At 37.8% G+C, this 16,518-nt stretch overlaps 3 protein-coding genes across 3 annotated transcripts; 1 reads left to right on the top strand and 2 right to left on the bottom strand.

Annotated features, from left to right (window-relative positions):
- Positions 1–912: 912 nt before the first annotated feature.
- Positions 913–2,438, bottom strand: LOC135225553 (FMRFamide-related neuropeptides-like). Its single transcript, XM_064264822.1, has 4 exons — positions 2,157–2,438; positions 1,541–1,709; positions 1,294–1,347; positions 913–1,192 (listed from the first exon to the last, which is right to left on the bottom strand). Exons 2-4 carry the CDS (start codon positions 1,693–1,695, stop codon positions 913–915), a joined length of 489 nt encoding a protein of 162 aa, XP_064120892.1. The 5' UTR covers positions 1,696–1,709; positions 2,157–2,438.
- Positions 2,439–7,203: 4,765 nt separating this feature from the next.
- On the top strand, positions 7,204–8,945 carry LOC135225551 (FMRFamide-related neuropeptides-like). The gene is made up of 5 exons (XM_064264821.1): positions 7,204–7,270; positions 7,685–7,853; positions 8,047–8,100; positions 8,198–8,464; positions 8,867–8,945. The coding sequence occupies exons 2-5, from the start codon at positions 7,699–7,701 to the stop codon at positions 8,943–8,945; spliced, it is 555 nt and encodes a 184-aa protein (XP_064120891.1). The 5' UTR covers positions 7,204–7,270; positions 7,685–7,698.
- A 1,081-nt stretch (positions 8,946–10,026) lies between these two features.
- LOC135225550 (glutamate receptor ionotropic, kainate glr-3-like) lies at positions 10,027–16,262 on the bottom strand. The gene is made up of 7 exons (XM_064264820.1): positions 16,109–16,262; positions 15,560–15,795; positions 14,748–14,929; positions 13,160–13,469; positions 11,659–11,820; positions 10,839–10,982; positions 10,027–10,254 (listed from the first exon to the last, which is right to left on the bottom strand). The coding sequence occupies exons 1-7, from the start codon at positions 16,260–16,262 to the stop codon at positions 10,027–10,029; spliced, it is 1,416 nt and encodes a 471-aa protein (XP_064120890.1).
- Positions 16,263–16,518: the final 256 nt, after the last annotated feature.

Below are 16,518 nucleotides of genomic sequence, written 5' to 3'. Positions count from 1 at the left end.
AAATAAGAAATGGCAACTCTGACGAAGAAAAATGACGAATATTTAGCACTTACACAGAATTTCTTATCTCCAAACGTATATTAAAATGTTTTATATAGAATTGAAGACTTTGAACAATAGACATATACATAAAGACGAGCTGTGATAAAATAAAAGATAGTTTAGAGTTAGAAACTTAGTGATGAATGACGTAACAGCTAGCAGTAAATGATGTCATCGATAGCCAATGACAGGGCAGCAATTTTCCCGCCAAAACAGAAGTTACTTCGTAGGGTTCCTCCAGTTTATGCGCTGCTGTTTGTTAAAATTCTGCAAATTTTCTCGGAATTTTCTAAAAATTATTTTTTTTATTTAAGGTTATTTATATATTTATTGGCTTCAGGAAAGTCTTTCTCGTCAAATGGATGTGGGATCAAGAAGACCTTGGGGTACTCCTCCCGACGTCTTGGCCCCAAAATGATATAGAGCTAAAGGATGTTGGAACATGCTTTTGAAGTCGTATACTTCTCAGCAGTCGTCACAGTTGATCGAAGAGTCAATTGAGCGTCCGAAACGCAGGAAATTCTTGTATTAACGACCGAATCTGGTGAGGAATAAGGTTAGTTACTTTTATTTATTTATTTATTTATTTATTTATTTGTTTGTTTATTTTAGAGATTTTGCGTAATATATTTTAAAATAGGCATTTGAATTTCACAAAGTTGGTTTAATTATTGCATTTTTGTTATTATATGTAAATTACTATACTAGACTTCAGTGGAACACCTTACTTAAACATGTATTTCACATTGATGATAAGCAGTGGCGTTTTTCACGTGTGACAGAAAAATCTAAATATTGTATGAACTGCCTCTCTCTCTCTCTCTCTCTCTCTCTCTCTCTCTCATGAAAGCATCCCAGCCAAAAGGAAAGTCAAATTTCTTGCCTCAAAAAGTTCCTGTTCGTCAGAGCAGATCTGCGGAAGTTGTCGACCTCCGTTGATTCCTCCGGGACGGGAATTGGGACGTCGATGGGTCCTTCTTCAAGACTGACGTCCTCAGGACCGGAGCGTCCGAACCTCAAGAAGTTGCGGTTGCGTCCGAAACGCAGGAAGTTGCGATTGCGTCCGAAACGCAAGAAGTTGCGGTTCCTCTTGTCAGCGGTCAACGATGCGCCCTCTTCGTCTTCGTAGTCTCCTCCTGCTCGGCCGAATCTGGAAGCGCAGATAATTAATTCCAAGGTGTTACTTAGATAACTCTTATCTCTTTTATGTGGCTAAATGTCATTACCATTGACTCAAGTGCATTACATTACCTGAGGAAACTTTTGTCAGCGCCCCTCTTGTCTTCGGAGCCGCTGCGTCCGAACCTGGGGATAAGTGAGAAATGTGAATCAAATTATTAATATCCATTCTATGAAGTTCGCCTTCTTAGACGCAGAAACTTGAGAGGATCTTGGGATGTCACGACTGAGACTAACTATAGTAAATATTGTCTGATAAGGCGTTTTGTTCAGGTTCAAATTATAAGGCGGAAATAGTTTACACAATGACAGAACTCACCTTATGAAGCTGCGATCAACGTTCCCTCTCTTCTCAGGCAATGGCAGGCTTCCGTCATCGCTGTTATCTGCGCTTAGGCCTGCGGACACTGGAGGTTTGAGAGCTTGGCATAGGCAGCTCAGCAGCCCGAGGACGATCCAGGAAATAACGATCATTGTGGTCTGGAATCCTGGAAGGAAAATGATATTAAACTGACCTAAAGATGTTTAATCTCATTAGAGAAATTCATCGTAAGTAAATAATTAAGCTCGGGTGGAAGGCCAGAGTTGATTAGTATAGGCTTGGATAGAGGGAAAAGGAAGTCGAAAGTTAATGGCAAAAGTTGTGCGCACACCACTTGCAGTAAAGCTTGATGGAACCGTAGCAGAAATGGGAGTAAATGTCAAAGCACTGATTGTAATATCACCTCTGAGTGTTCCCAAATTTATTCGCATCATGAACTTCTAGCTTTAATACTATTTTTCTAATCCCATTGATATTATTAACCATAGATCTCTACTAGTCTTGAACATTAGTTACTCCTGACTAACAAGTAACGAGACACATAATATCCATAACAGGTAACGAGACACACATAATATCAAACAATCTCTTTCCAACAAAACCTCACAGTTACCTTTTGTAGCCAGGAGTTCAAAAGGGGAGTGGCTGGTTAGATGTAGCAACTCGAAGGCAGGGAAGAGGAATGTGAGTTTGCCGCCATTCTTGACGCTTATATACTATTCTGGGGCCCGACGCCCCCCCATAGACGGGAAGGACGTGTCCTCTTCGGAGGGAACAGCCTTCTTGGATTACAATAAGCAATGGGTTCCCCTGAGGGGTCAAGGATATCCGATGCTTTCTCTCTCCAGTGGTCACTGTTCACGAAGACTTGTTGGTTGGAGTATTGAGATCTGGTCGTATTGCATCCAGTGACGAGTTAGATCTTATTTTCTGGGAGGAAATATGAAAGAACAATGTAGAAATGAAGCTTACAAGTGGCAAGCTCAGCTATTGGTGTTCATTTTTTATATAGACAAGAAAGTGCAGTACGAGATCGTGACGGACATATACTTTTATCAAATATGATGCTGTCATCCACTAATAACTTTGCAACAGATGCAAAGTAAAGACACTGAACATGAACAAATCTAACATACATTAGAAGTAGACGTGGGATCACTCGTGAGGCTGTATGAGTGGAGCAGCAATGGCAGATTTAAGGGGGAGGGGGAAACCTGGTCACGTGCCACCCCCTACCCCTACCCCTGTGGATATGAACAACAGCACATTGTTTTCTTTCAATAAGTCATTATTAGTAGCAACAATCTGCTTTAGTTACTGATTATTTCAACGACAACAACAACAACGCCTATTTTTCGTGTATATATATATATATATATATATATATATATATATATATATATATATATATATATATATATATATATATATAATATGTATACTATGTAGCACACATATATATACGCAAAATAGGCGTTGTTCTTGTCATTGAAATAATTGGTAACTATAGAAAATTTTTGCTGCTAATAATGATTTATTGAAAGAAAACAATGTTCTGGTTTTCATATATTTATATATTATATAATATATCTATATATATATATTATTTATATATATATATATATATATATATATATACATGATAATCTTAAATGATTATAGATTTTGCATTTAAGCAACTCTGACAGTGTCCAGATGTGTAGAGGGTCTTGCTGAACACAACAAATATGATAAATTTTGACTCCATTTTTCCCAGGCTTTTTAGAGTTATGCACTTCGAAAGAGAACCTGCATTTTCCACGGGAGTATACCGCCATCCAAAGGCAGCCGGTCCTTTCCTGGTATACATCACGATTTTGGACATATTTAAGCACTGGTCGAACAAGAATAAGCCTATCGGATTATCTGGTGGTATCGCTGGCAGATTCAGAGCAATAAATGGCATTAATTAATCACCTACTGGCTGCTATCAACGCTTTTAATTTCGGCCTTAAAATCGTCACTGCTATCACCACTACTTGTATCATTTCATACTATCACCACTACTTTTTCACTTCCCTCTATCACCACTACTTTGTCACTTCCTGCTATCATCACTACTTGAGTCACTTCCATTCCTCATAGACATCTATTGCCTATTTATCTTTCTAGGCATTAAATTATGCTTTTGGAACTCGGTAAAGTCCGATAAACAGAGTTGAGTAGGAAATGACAGCTTTACAGGCAACGCTGATAAACAAACCTCAGTGGTGGGGTCACATTGGCGTCTAGACAAGGATATTTCGACGATTGTAGGAGAAAATTAGATTTTGCGGTATTATCTCATAAAAAAATAAAGAAGTGGCTATTTTTATGACTCTAGGCTCCTTGGATAAAAAAACCCTTAACAAAACATTAACTGGCACCTCTTTCAGAAAGGAAATTAACTAATAATGGGCATTTAAATACTATTTCTGTATTTCAAATCCATTCTAAACTATTTCCTATATAATTTAAGATTTTATGACTTTGGATATACGAAGGAAAATTAGTTCCGTTTTAGATAAATGACGGTTAAGAGTTAGGAGTGGAGTTTAATGTGGCACGGATAATGACGTCATCGAGAGCCAATGAGAGGGCAGTAGTAAATCTCCTGACAAACAAAAAAGGAACTTCATAGTGTTCCTCTAGTTTATGTGTTGCTGTTTTACAAAGATTTTGCCTTGGTTTTGGGGTTATTTTAATTTTTTGCGTATTCCAAGAAATATTTCTAATGATTGCAAGTTTCAAAAGGAAATCATTTGTATATGACGTATTACAAAAAGTGAAATGGAGAGGATATTCTCGTATCATAAATTAAGTGATAAGAGGGCTCGTGAGTCCATATTACTCTTGTTCTTTGAGAGAGAGAGAGAGAGAGAGAGAGAGAGAGAGAGAGAGAGAGAGAGAGAGAGAGAGAGCTGTAAGTACGTATATGTGAAATTTTCTAGATATAGCCTATACAATACATATTGTATCTCTCTTTCTCTCTATGTATATATATATATATATATATATATATATATATATATATACATATATATATATATATATTATATATATATATATACTATATATATAACGCAACGTAATTATCAAAATTATGAACATCAGCTAACAAAAAACGCTCGAGTTACATCCCTTCATGGCGGGAAACCTTTTGTTTATTATATCCGATGACGTCATCAATCTAGGTTAAATGAATGGGACTTTCGCCGTTTTCCCTGACATAGTTGCCAGGTGTCGCTTATGTCAGGGTGAGAGATCTAATTTTCGGCAAATATTCACACTCTGGGTATCTGCTCTCACATTGTGTCCTAGTTAGTAAAGAAAAGGAATCGTTAACAAAAGTAGAGTCATCCTCTTGGCCTCCAAGCGTAGTATTGTCTGTATTTCTCAACGGATAACGTTTCAAACTAGTCTTTTTCTTCACTTATGCAGACGCTGCCTCCCACCAGTGTAGCCATTTGGGAGAACTCTAATTGTTACAAAAATGTTGGTTTTGCATCGTCCTTACTGTTCACTTCTGTCAATAATTATTTCAAACATATAACGTGACAAGAAGGCATTAAAGAAACACATTGAATTTCAAACATTTATTTATTATAAATTCTAAGCAGTTATTTACGATCGCTACTCTAGATTCCTTGGATGAGAACACTAAAAAGGGCTTATTAGCATTTGAAATCGTGTCTTTATTTTAAATCTATCTAAAAAAATAATTTATGCATATTGGAAGACGTTGTGACAATTCACATAAACTCAAAGAGGGCATATTACATAAATAAATGACGGTTTATAGTTGAAATATTAGCGGTACATGGTAAGATTTCATGACGTGGAGAGCAGGAGTACTTAGTGACGTCATCGACATCCAATGATAGGACAGTCGATTTCCCGCCAAAAAGAATGATCTTTAGGCTCAAAAAACTTCTGTAATTAATGATTTTATCACTAAAGTATGATGGAAGAAAGGTACTATGAACGGAGGTAAAGTTAATTAAGTGGAATGATAGGGGTTGCAGCTAGGGGCCGAAGGGACGCTGCAAAGAACGTACAAATATACAAATAACTTATAAATGTTAAGACGTGGATATATTGAAAGTTTAAATGGTTACCAGAGTTTTAATTTAAATTGGGCAATCAGGTATGTGAATGCAAAATTGCCTTACATTGCAATTTCCTAGCAATATGCACAAGCATGCAGACGCCAACAAAACACACACACACACGCACACACACACACACATACACACACACACACACACACACACATATATATATATATATATATATATATATATATATATATATTTATACATATATATATTATATATATATATATATATATATATATATATATATATATATATATAAATATCACATGAAATGTCAAATTCTGGTTTGTTTTGGTGGCACCGTTCTCAGCCAATTTTGTGTCGCTGACTCGAGATTGTGTGGTCTCCATAACGACCTCCCGTGGGTTTATCACGGGAGTCACCCAAGGGATAAAAAAAAACGTCATAGAACAACGAAGAAAATATACGAGAAATGTATGAACTCTGTAAATATCTGCCGTAAAATCTGTGTGTGTTTTAATGTGAACTGTTGTAGCTGAAAATTTAATACTGCTTTTTTACACATTGCTGTCACTCTCACATTTATCTTACTAATATTATGACAGACTTCGGGTATTTTTCTTCGACAGATATGGCAGATATTTTACTTGTTATTTTTTGCGTTCAGTAAGGAGACCCTCTACACATCTGGACACTGTCAGAGTTGCTCAAATGCAAAATCTAAGATTACTTAAGATTAACATATATATATATATATATTATATATATATAGATATATATATATTATATATATATATATATATATATATATATATATGTGGACACACACAAACGGTACATATATATACATATCAATATTTATATATGTATGCACGCATATATATATACGCAAAATAGGCGTTGTTGTTGTCGTTGAAATAATCAGTAACTAAAGCAAATTTTTGCTGCTAATAAGGATTTATTGAAAGAAAATAATGTTCTGGTTTTCATATACACAGGGGTGGGGGGTGGCACGTGACCAGGTCACCCCCCCCACCCCCAACAAATCAGCCACTACTCCTCCGCTCATACAAATTCACGAGTTATCCAACGTCTACAACGTCTAACGTATGTTAGATTTATTCGTGTTCAATGCCTTTACTTTCCATCCGTTTCTAAGTCATAATTGGATGACACCATCATATTTGATAAAAGTATATGTCCGTCACGATCTTGTACTACACTTTCTTGTCTATAGCAAAAATGAACACCAATAGCTGAGCTCAAAACTTGTAAGCTTCCTTTCTACATTGTTCTTTCATATTTCCTCCCAGAAAATAAGATCTAACTCGTCACTGGATGCAATACGACCAGATCTCAATACTCCAACCAACAAGTCTTCGTGAACAATGACCACTGGAGAGAGAAAGCATCGGATATTCTTGACCCCTCAGGGGAACCCATTGCTTATTGTAATCCAAGAAGGCTGTTCCCTCCGAAGAGGACACGTCCTTCCCGTCTATGTGGGGGCGTCGGGCCCCAGAATAGTATATAAGCGTCAAGAATGGCTGCAAACTCACATTCCTCTTCCCTGCCTTCGAGTTGCTACATCTAACCAGCCACTACCCTTTTGAACTCCTGGCAACAAAAGGTAACTGTGAGGTTTTGTTCGAAAGAGATTGTTGGATATTGTGTCTCGTTACCTGTTAGTCAGAAATAATTTGTTTAGGGACCAGCAGAGATTTATGGTTAATAATATCAACGGAATTAGAATAACAGTTTGAAAGCTAGAAGTTTGTGATGCGAATAAATTTGGGAACACTCAGAGGTGATATTACAATCAGTGCTTTGACATTTACTCCCACTTCTGCTATGGTTCCATCGAGCATCAATGCAATTGGTGTGCGCACAACTTAGGCCATTAACTATCGACTTCCTTTTCCCTCTATCCAAGCCTATAGTAATCAACTCTGGCCTTCCACTCGAGCTTAATTATTTACTTACGATCAATTCCTCTAATGGGATTAAACATCTTTAGGTCAGTTTAATATTATTTTCCTTCCAGGATTCCAGACCACAATGATCGTTACTTCCTGGATCGTCCTCGGGCTGCTGAGCTGCCTATGCCAAGCTCTCAAGCCTCCAGTGTCCGCAGGCCTAAGCGCAGATAACAGCGATGACGGAAGCCTGCCATTGCCTGAGAAGAGAGGGAACGTTGATCGCAGCTTCATAAGGTGAGTTCTGTCATTGTGTAAACTATTTCTGCCTTATAATTTGAACCTGAACAAAACGCCTTATCAGACATTATTTACTACAGTTAGTCTTACTCGTGACATCCCAAGACTCTCTCAAGCTTTTGCGTTTGAGAAGGCGAACTTCATAGAATGGATATTTATCATTTGATTCACATTTCTTACTTATCCCCAGGTTCGGACGCAGCGGCGCCGAAGACAAGAGGGGCGCTGACAAAAGTTTCCTCAGGTAATGTAATGCACTTGAGTCAATGGTAATTATATTTAGCCACATAAAAGAGACAAGAGTTATCTAAGTAACACCTTGGAATTAATTACGCTTCCAGATTCGGCCGAGCAGGAGGAGACTACGAAGACGAAGAGGGCGCATCGTTGATCGCTGACAAGAGGAACCGCAACTTCCTGCGTTTCGGACGCAATCGCAACTTCCTGCGTTTCGGACGCAACCGCAACTTCTTGAGGTTCGGGCGCTCCGGTCCTGAGGACGTCAGTCTTGAAGAAGGACCCATCGACGTCCCAATTCCCGTCCCGGAGGAATCAACGGAGGTCGACAACTTCCGCAGATCTGCTCTGTCGAACAGGAACTTTTTGAGGCAAGACAATTTGACTTTCTTTTTGGCTGGGATGCTTTCTCAGAGAGAGAGAGAGAGAGAGAGAGAGAGAGAGAGAGAGAGAGAGCAGTTCTTACAATATTTAGATTTTTCTGTCACACATGAAAAATGGCACTGCTTATCAGTGTGAAATACATGCTTAAGTAAGGTGTTCCACTGAAGTCTGATATAGTAATTTACATATAATAACAAAAATGAAATAATCAAACCAACTTTGCGAAATTCAAATGCCTATTTAAAATATATTACGCCAAATCTCTAAAATAAACAAATAAATAAATATATTAATAAAGAAATAAATAACTAAATAAATAAATAAATAAATAAATAAATAAATAAATAAATAAATAAAATAAAAGTAACTAACCTTATTCCTCTCACCAGATTCGGTCGTCAATACAAGAATTTCCTGCGTTTCGGACGCTCAGTTGACTCTTCTTCGATCGACTGCGACGGCTGCTGAGAAGGATACGACTTCAAAAGCATGTTCCAGCATCCTTTAGGTCTATATCAGGTTGGGGCCGAGACGACGAGAGGAGTACCCCAAAGTCTTCTTGATGATGTCCCACATCCGTTAGACGAGGAAGACTCTCTCTCATATGAATGATTAGGAATGACAAATCTGGAATAGAGGCTGCCTATGAGAATCTTACTCCGTCATTCCTATTCATTCTTATTACTGGATGTTTGTAGTTTGCTGCATTTCATGTTTCAAATAAATCTACTGAAGCCAATGTCCTGATTTTATCAAAACATAATCGAAACTTAAGACTTTTAAAATGTGATTTAATGGTAGTCATGCAACTTTTATGAAGATTTTCGTAGTCAACAGTGGTCCCTCTGCTGTCTAATTTTCACGCAAGTGCAATGCAGCGACCTATGGATTCAAACATGAGTCGATGGTATATACCAATTCCGCAAACATGCAGAACTGTTTTCCAATGATCAAACATTTCCCGATCTCTCTCTCTCTCTCTCTCTCTCTCTCTCTCTCTCTCTCTCTCTCTCTCTCTCTCTCGCCATGTTAACTTTTTTCTGGAATTTCATTCAAGTACTTGGTAATATGCGACCAAATGCAGAGTGCAAGACCCGTCCACAAAGTGACTGCAAAAACTAAAAAATAACAAGCAGACAGCTTACCTTGCAAGGAGCACCTGAAAGTTGGGATGTTTAAAGTATTTTAAGATAAAAGATGGTTTCTTCCTTATGATTTCATGACAGTCATGAAATCAATGGAAGTGACTTGGATGACAGTACGACACTTTACGCGATTTTACGACAATTAATTACCTAGAAATATGTATAAAGGAAAAAAAAAACAATGAAGACTGCTCTTATGCACATGCTTTAATCAGTCCAAGCTAGCATTTAACATAAAAATAATCTGGGCCAAGAAGTATAGAATGTGAATGTATGTGTATTGCCAGCAAGCGTTCTCTGAATAAGATTAAATGGACGAACACACATATAAACGCTTCCTCAAATATCTCGCCTCATTCAGCGAGGGAATTCGAGTGCTGCTACAGCCGCTGCAGAAATCTTTCTCAACGCGAGTTGGCTCTCCTTTCGAAGACGAAAGCAACGCCAGATAACACGTATCCAACGAGAAGGATGAAGAAGAATCCCTCTAAGTGTTCGAAGCCGAGAGACTGAACTCCTGCGTAGTCCACCTCGACGAGTTCAGCATCTGGTGAGGCAGCGTCGTCGCTGGTGTCGTCGCTTTCCCCGTCTTCATTGGTCTCTAGCTGGTATTTCTTTTCTTTATGCAGTTCCTGAAAGTAAAATAAATAAATAAATAAATAAAAGACGAGCTTCACTAGATACTGCGAAGACTAGCGTCTTTATATAAAAGAAGTGCAGTGCAAAGCTCACTGAGAACCAAGAATCAGAGACAGTTGAACTTTTTCTGCGTATCTAGTGTTTTCTCTATCACAACTACGACTCCTTGTTCTAGAAAAGCTACCCTTCATAGAGATTAGGAAAGCAACGTCAATGTAAAGCATACTTAGTTATTCTTAAATTAACATTAAGCATTCACACTAGAGTGTGGAGACAGATTACAAGGAAAGAATAAAAAGGTTGCTAAAAGTTCCTGCCTAGACAGAGATACAGTGAAAAGTGAAACAATTACACTGGAGACGACCCATTGTGTGAGAACCTTGAAGTGTTTGTGTAGTGTATGTGAAGAACAGTCTGAAATGCTATGGAAACTTAACAATGGTTGAAAATAGCTCAGGGTATCTACGGGTGATTTAGACAGATGGGGGAGAACAGAAGACCAACGGTTTGCGAAAAGTGTATCCAATGACTAGGAGTTTATGGGAGGTAGGTAGTGAAAAAAAAAAAAAAAGTTGACCTGTTTCGCCATTCTGAGAGATTCCAGGAACCAGTAGTTGACCAGTCCACTCTCAACCATCCGATTGATGAAGACGTCAAACTTCCTCTTCAGAGGAGAGCCCCTCTGGGTGATCAGACCGATGCTGTACGGAGAGAAGGTTTCCTGCGCAAAGGAAAATGATGAAATAGAAAGATGAAGCGAATATACTGAAATAGAAATATGCAAGATTAAATGTAGGTGGAAAATGAATGGTGGGAAGGGTTGTAAATAAAGTTTTGTGCTGAAATTATTGCAAAAATGTTTTCCAAACGAGAAGAAATTAGCTGTGTGTGAAATAGTTGACTGCACACGCATTTCGAGACATTGTCTAATGATGTTTAATGCCTAATTAAGTTTATTGTGATTGTACTTCTTGGATGAATATTTAAAACTTTAAATGATGGCAAATATCCGGAGGAAACTGACATGGTTGCTATTCCACTGCTATTTCATAATAACAAATACAATATGAAATAAGCTAGTACTCGTATGAATGAACGTGATATTTGACGATTATCTTTTTACAAGTGCAATAGACGTGTTTCTAACTCCTCCTTAATTCCTGCTCGAATTTAGATAATACGCTTCATATACGAACAGAAAATAAGATAACTTACTACAAAACACCGTAGAATTCTACGATATGCCTCACATTTACCGAGCCGAATACCACACGATGTTAGAAAAATGTCCCAAAATTTTCGAACATTTTCCAGGTTACTTCGCGTTTCAGAGAGAACTAACACCCCTCCCCCAATCACCCACAACCCATCCTCCCACCACCCTTAAGGACGCTTACCTTGATGACGTAAGCCTCCCGGGCGCCTCCGTGGGTGAATTCGATCGTTTCCATATACCGCAAGACGTTTAGTCCCGCGATGATGACGATGTCACCCTTCCTCATGCGTGAGTACAACACGTTTATTCGGCCGTTGTAGACGTCGTAGCGAAGAGACAGAGCCTGCAATAATAATAATAATAATAATAATAATAATAATAATAATAATAATAATAATAATAATAATAATAATAATAATAATGAGGCAAGTACTGTAAAAGAGAATGGCAGAATTAAGCGAATTGGTTTTATATATAGTTCTTTTCTATTTTTCTTACAATCCGATTCTCCGTCTCAGCGACGATTCTGAGTAACTGGCCACTATTCATATTGGGAATTTCTAAAATTTATAATAATAATAATAATAATAATAATAATAAATAGAAAGCGTTCTCCTGAAGGATAACTCTATGGAGGACATACTCCCGATTTCAGTAGCCTGTTACAGTTACGTATACTATACTGTCCTTAAAAACTCACAGTAGACGCACGCGACTTCATTAAATGAGCAAATACCACAGGAAAATGATAGGCAGAAATCCAAGCGCTTTCGTCTTTACTAAGACATTGCCAAGGAACGAATGAATCATTCGTTCCTAGACAATGTCTCAGTACAGACGAAAGCGCTTGGATTTCTGCCTATCATTTCCTGTGGTATTCGCTTATTATAATATACTGTATTCGTCGGAAATAAACTATCCAATTTTGCAACCTTCTTTCCTCTCCAGGTATGACAAATATCGGCGTCAGAAAAATACAGAAAACTCTGTATAAACTGAATGCCGCTGATGCAGCTTTCTCCTTCAACACCACATGTATAAAAGAGGGCCAACTACCCATTATAATAATAATAATAATAATAATAATAATAATAATAATAATAATAATAATAATAATAATAACATACTGTTTAATAAGATGGCAGAATTCAGCGAATTAATCTAATATATTATCTTCTCTATTTTTCTTGTTACTCGCTTTTCTGGCTCAGCGAGTAATAAGAAAAATAGAAAATATAATATATGATCAATTCGCTGAATTCTGCCATTTTATTCAACAGAATTTGTTCAAAACAGTGTCTTCTTCCAAAAAATAATAATAATAATAATAATAATAATAATAATAATAATAATAATAATAATAATAATAATAATAATAATAATAATAACGGCGAAGAAACCCAAAACGGTGTAAGTGTAAACATATATTTACACTTACACCATTGTGGATTTTTTCAGCATTTCAGTAACTCCTGCTATTATGACTGTTTATTAATAATAATAATTAAATACTAATTATTTTTATGAAATTTAAGCTGTCCAACTAAGAAGGACTTCTGCTGGGGCACTTTCGGCCACCCAGCGCTAAAAAAAAATGGATGAATAAATAAAAATGTGATTAAACGATTGAAATATACAAGTCGAGTAGTATGAAGGTAGGAAGGACCCACACAACAGCCCACCTGCAAGTAGGGATTCGTCGAGGACGCCAGGGCGGTGCCGAAGATGGCGCCCATGCCCCCGACCTCCTTCCCGGACTCGTGGAGCTCCTGGATCGTGTTGATCAGCGAGGGCTGTCTGGCCACCGTCAGGAGCGCTGTCAGGTTGCTGCTGTAGACGGTGGTTATGATGAGGGCGTAGAGCCACAGGAAACTCACGAAAACCTGCGTGCCCCGGCGGATGGGCGTGTGGGATTGCCCTTCCATGAAATGGATGCCCAGGGCGTACATGACGGCGAAATTGAGACTCTGCAGGTCCGTCCTTTCGCCTCCGCTGAAATGGACGAAGTGATTGGATTTCTACTCTTCGTTGGAGGACAGATATTATCATTATTATTATTATTATTATTATTATTATTATTATTATTATTATTATTATTATTATTATTATTATTATTATTGTTGTTGTTGTTGTTTTGTTAAAGAGGATGGCAGCATCAGTGGAACTGATTTTATATATGGTCTTTTCAATTCTTCTTATTATTCTCTTCTCATCAGGGCTGATATTCGCTAATAGCTGGCCGATGTTCATATTTTGGTAAAGGAAATGTCTTATAAAAATACTAATTTATTGATAAGACAACAGAAGTGGCGTATGGTCGCCGTAGAGTTTACAAATTCCAACGTTTCCAACCGTATCATCGGTTCATTTTCAAGGAAAGGTGAGCGTGAACTGATTAGAATAGGGTCGTTCGGCGGTATTTATTGTGTCCTAGGTGCTCTGTCTGATGAGCGCTGCGTTTTCATTGGCTGAACAGAGGATTAAGTCCCTGAGTCAAGCTGTCTTGCAGAATTGAAAAGACCATATATAAAATCAATTCCACTGATGCTGCCATCCTCTTTAACAAAACATGTTTGAGAGAGGGTCTCCTACCTTCATATTATTATTATTATTATTATTATTATTATTATTATTATTATTATTATTATTATTATTATTATTATTATTATTATTATTATTATTATTATTATTATATTATTATTGAAAAAGAAACCCACAAAATTACTGTGTATAACGTGTTTGCTTATAATAAATAAAATGTAAATACTTATAAGTAAATACGTTATACACAGTAATTTTGTGGGTTTCTTTTTCAATCTTCAGAGGAAAATTGAAGGAAGTTTTTGTTTGGTTCATTATTATTATTATTATTATTATTATTATTATTATTATATTATTATTATATTATTATTATTATTATTATTATTATTATTATTATTATTATTAAGAAGAAGAAGAAGAAGAAGCTAAACCCTATTCATATAGAACTGGCCAAGAATTTGGTTTTCTCTTGAAAGAAATTAAAAGAAACGGCAGAAGATAGCAGGACATACAGAAAGAAGAGATCAGTTATTAAGAAAACAAAGATAAATTAATCAATAAAAAGATAAAATTTTTAATAAATTACACTGAAAGTACAAGGAGAAATGTTGAAGGGCAGTAGTAATGCTTTGCATAATCATAAAAAACAATTCATAAGTTTAACATTCTGTACATCAAGAAAGGAGGACATAAAGTTCAGTTTCAGTATTATGAAATGATGCCCAGTACATTTTGAAGCCACGACCCACCACCACCAACCTCGCGTTCCCGATCTTAGCCAGAACGTAGAGAAGGGGTCCGATCACCACCAGCCCGGCCACGACAGAGATCCAGGTGGTGAATTCGAAGGGGTAGAGGATCCTCTCCCACTTCGGAAGAGGCCTCGGGAGACGGGACAGAAAGCAGATCACCTGAGGTGGATAGTGTATGGGTAAGGATTATCAAAGATAAAAGGCCGTCTCCACTTTTCATAGATGTGCGTAGAGTTGTCTCAAGGGCGAACGTGTTTAGTTTGTTATTTTCAATTTAAAAGCTTCTGTTGAGTAACTCCTGACCTTTATTTATATAATATATATTACATTACCAAGTGTATATTATTTATAGTATATACATTTCTATTTAAGCCTACAATGTATGAACGTATATTTGATCTGAGAGCTTACATATGACAACACAGGAACGTAGACTGACAGGATTCCCACTGACAACACAGGAACGTAGACTAACAGGATTCCCACTGTCAACACAGGAACCTAGACTAACAAGATTCCCATTGACAACACAGGAACCTAAACTAACCGGATTCCTACTGACAACACAGGAGCCTAGGCTGACAGGATTCCCACTGAAGTCTCCAGGAAACCGAAGACTTTCTCATTTAAATTTTTTCCTGAACTTTCCTTTTCGAACTCTGAAACCTTTTTAAGCGTGGATTTCGAAAAGAAACTATTTTTTCTTTTCCTGTACTTTCCTTTTGTACCTTCAAAACCTGAATTTCAGGACCAGGTTGTCGTCAGGGGCTCAACTTTATCAATACTCACTTTAGTCACTGGAACGCATACCTCGTTGTCGAAGGGCACGCTGAAGTCTGCCACGAGCATACGCAGTGTGACGTTGGTGATGTAGAGGTTGGCCACGCCCACCTCGGCCTCCCCCCGCTGGATGATGCCCATGAGGCCGTTCCAGGAGCCGTTTGGAGAGCGGAATCCCCACAGGATCTCTGGGGGTGGTGTGAGATAGTACGAGGTTGCAATAGACGCTGCGTTGGACGTTGGTACTTTTCGTTAGCAGTGCCGCAGTTGTGTTATGAACTTTAAAAAACGTTTTATTTATATTCAGAATTTTATGAATTTCTAATTATGTTCCAAAATACGGTGTCGTTGTGAAAGGCTTTTGTTTTTGACTTATAGAGATTAATAAAATTTGTGAGTATATAAACAAAATGCTTCTTTTCAAGCTCCTCTCACAAGAAAGACAAAAAACAAAACAAAAAAGACTCAACAAATGAAGAAAAAGGACAAAGTCCGATAAGAGCGGGAGGAGAAGAAGAATTTCGATAAGAAAAACAGAGAGGGAAGAAAGAAGCATACCTTGGGGAGCGTCGTTGAAGACCAACGAAGCATTCAGGGCGTAAGCCAACCCCCTGACGACCATGATGTCCCGTCCGTACCTCTGGGTCACGTGACCTTGCTCGTCCCAGTTGTACATGACGCTGGGTCTCCAGTCGAAGGCGGTCACCTGCATGGAGAGGTTTGTTTGTTTGTTTGTATGGTGTTTTTACGTCGCATGGAACCAGTATGGTTATTCAACAACGGGGCCAACGGCTTTACGTGACTTCCGAACCACGTCGAGAGTGAACTTCTATCACCAGAAATACACATCTCTAACCCCTCAGTGGAATGCCCGAGAATCGAACTCGCGGCCACCAAGGTGGCAGGCCAAGACCATACCGATCACGCCACCGAGGCGCTTGCATGGAGAGGTAAATGTACTTATGACG

This window comes from Macrobrachium nipponense, chromosome 13 (genome assembly GCF_015104395.2).
Source record: "Macrobrachium nipponense isolate FS-2020 chromosome 13, ASM1510439v2, whole genome shotgun sequence".
In the NCBI taxonomy this organism is placed as follows: domain Eukaryota; kingdom Metazoa; phylum Arthropoda; class Malacostraca; order Decapoda; family Palaemonidae; genus Macrobrachium; species Macrobrachium nipponense.
The sequence above is the reverse complement of the archived record's forward strand: the minus strand, read 5'-3'. Positions and strand labels throughout refer to the sequence as shown.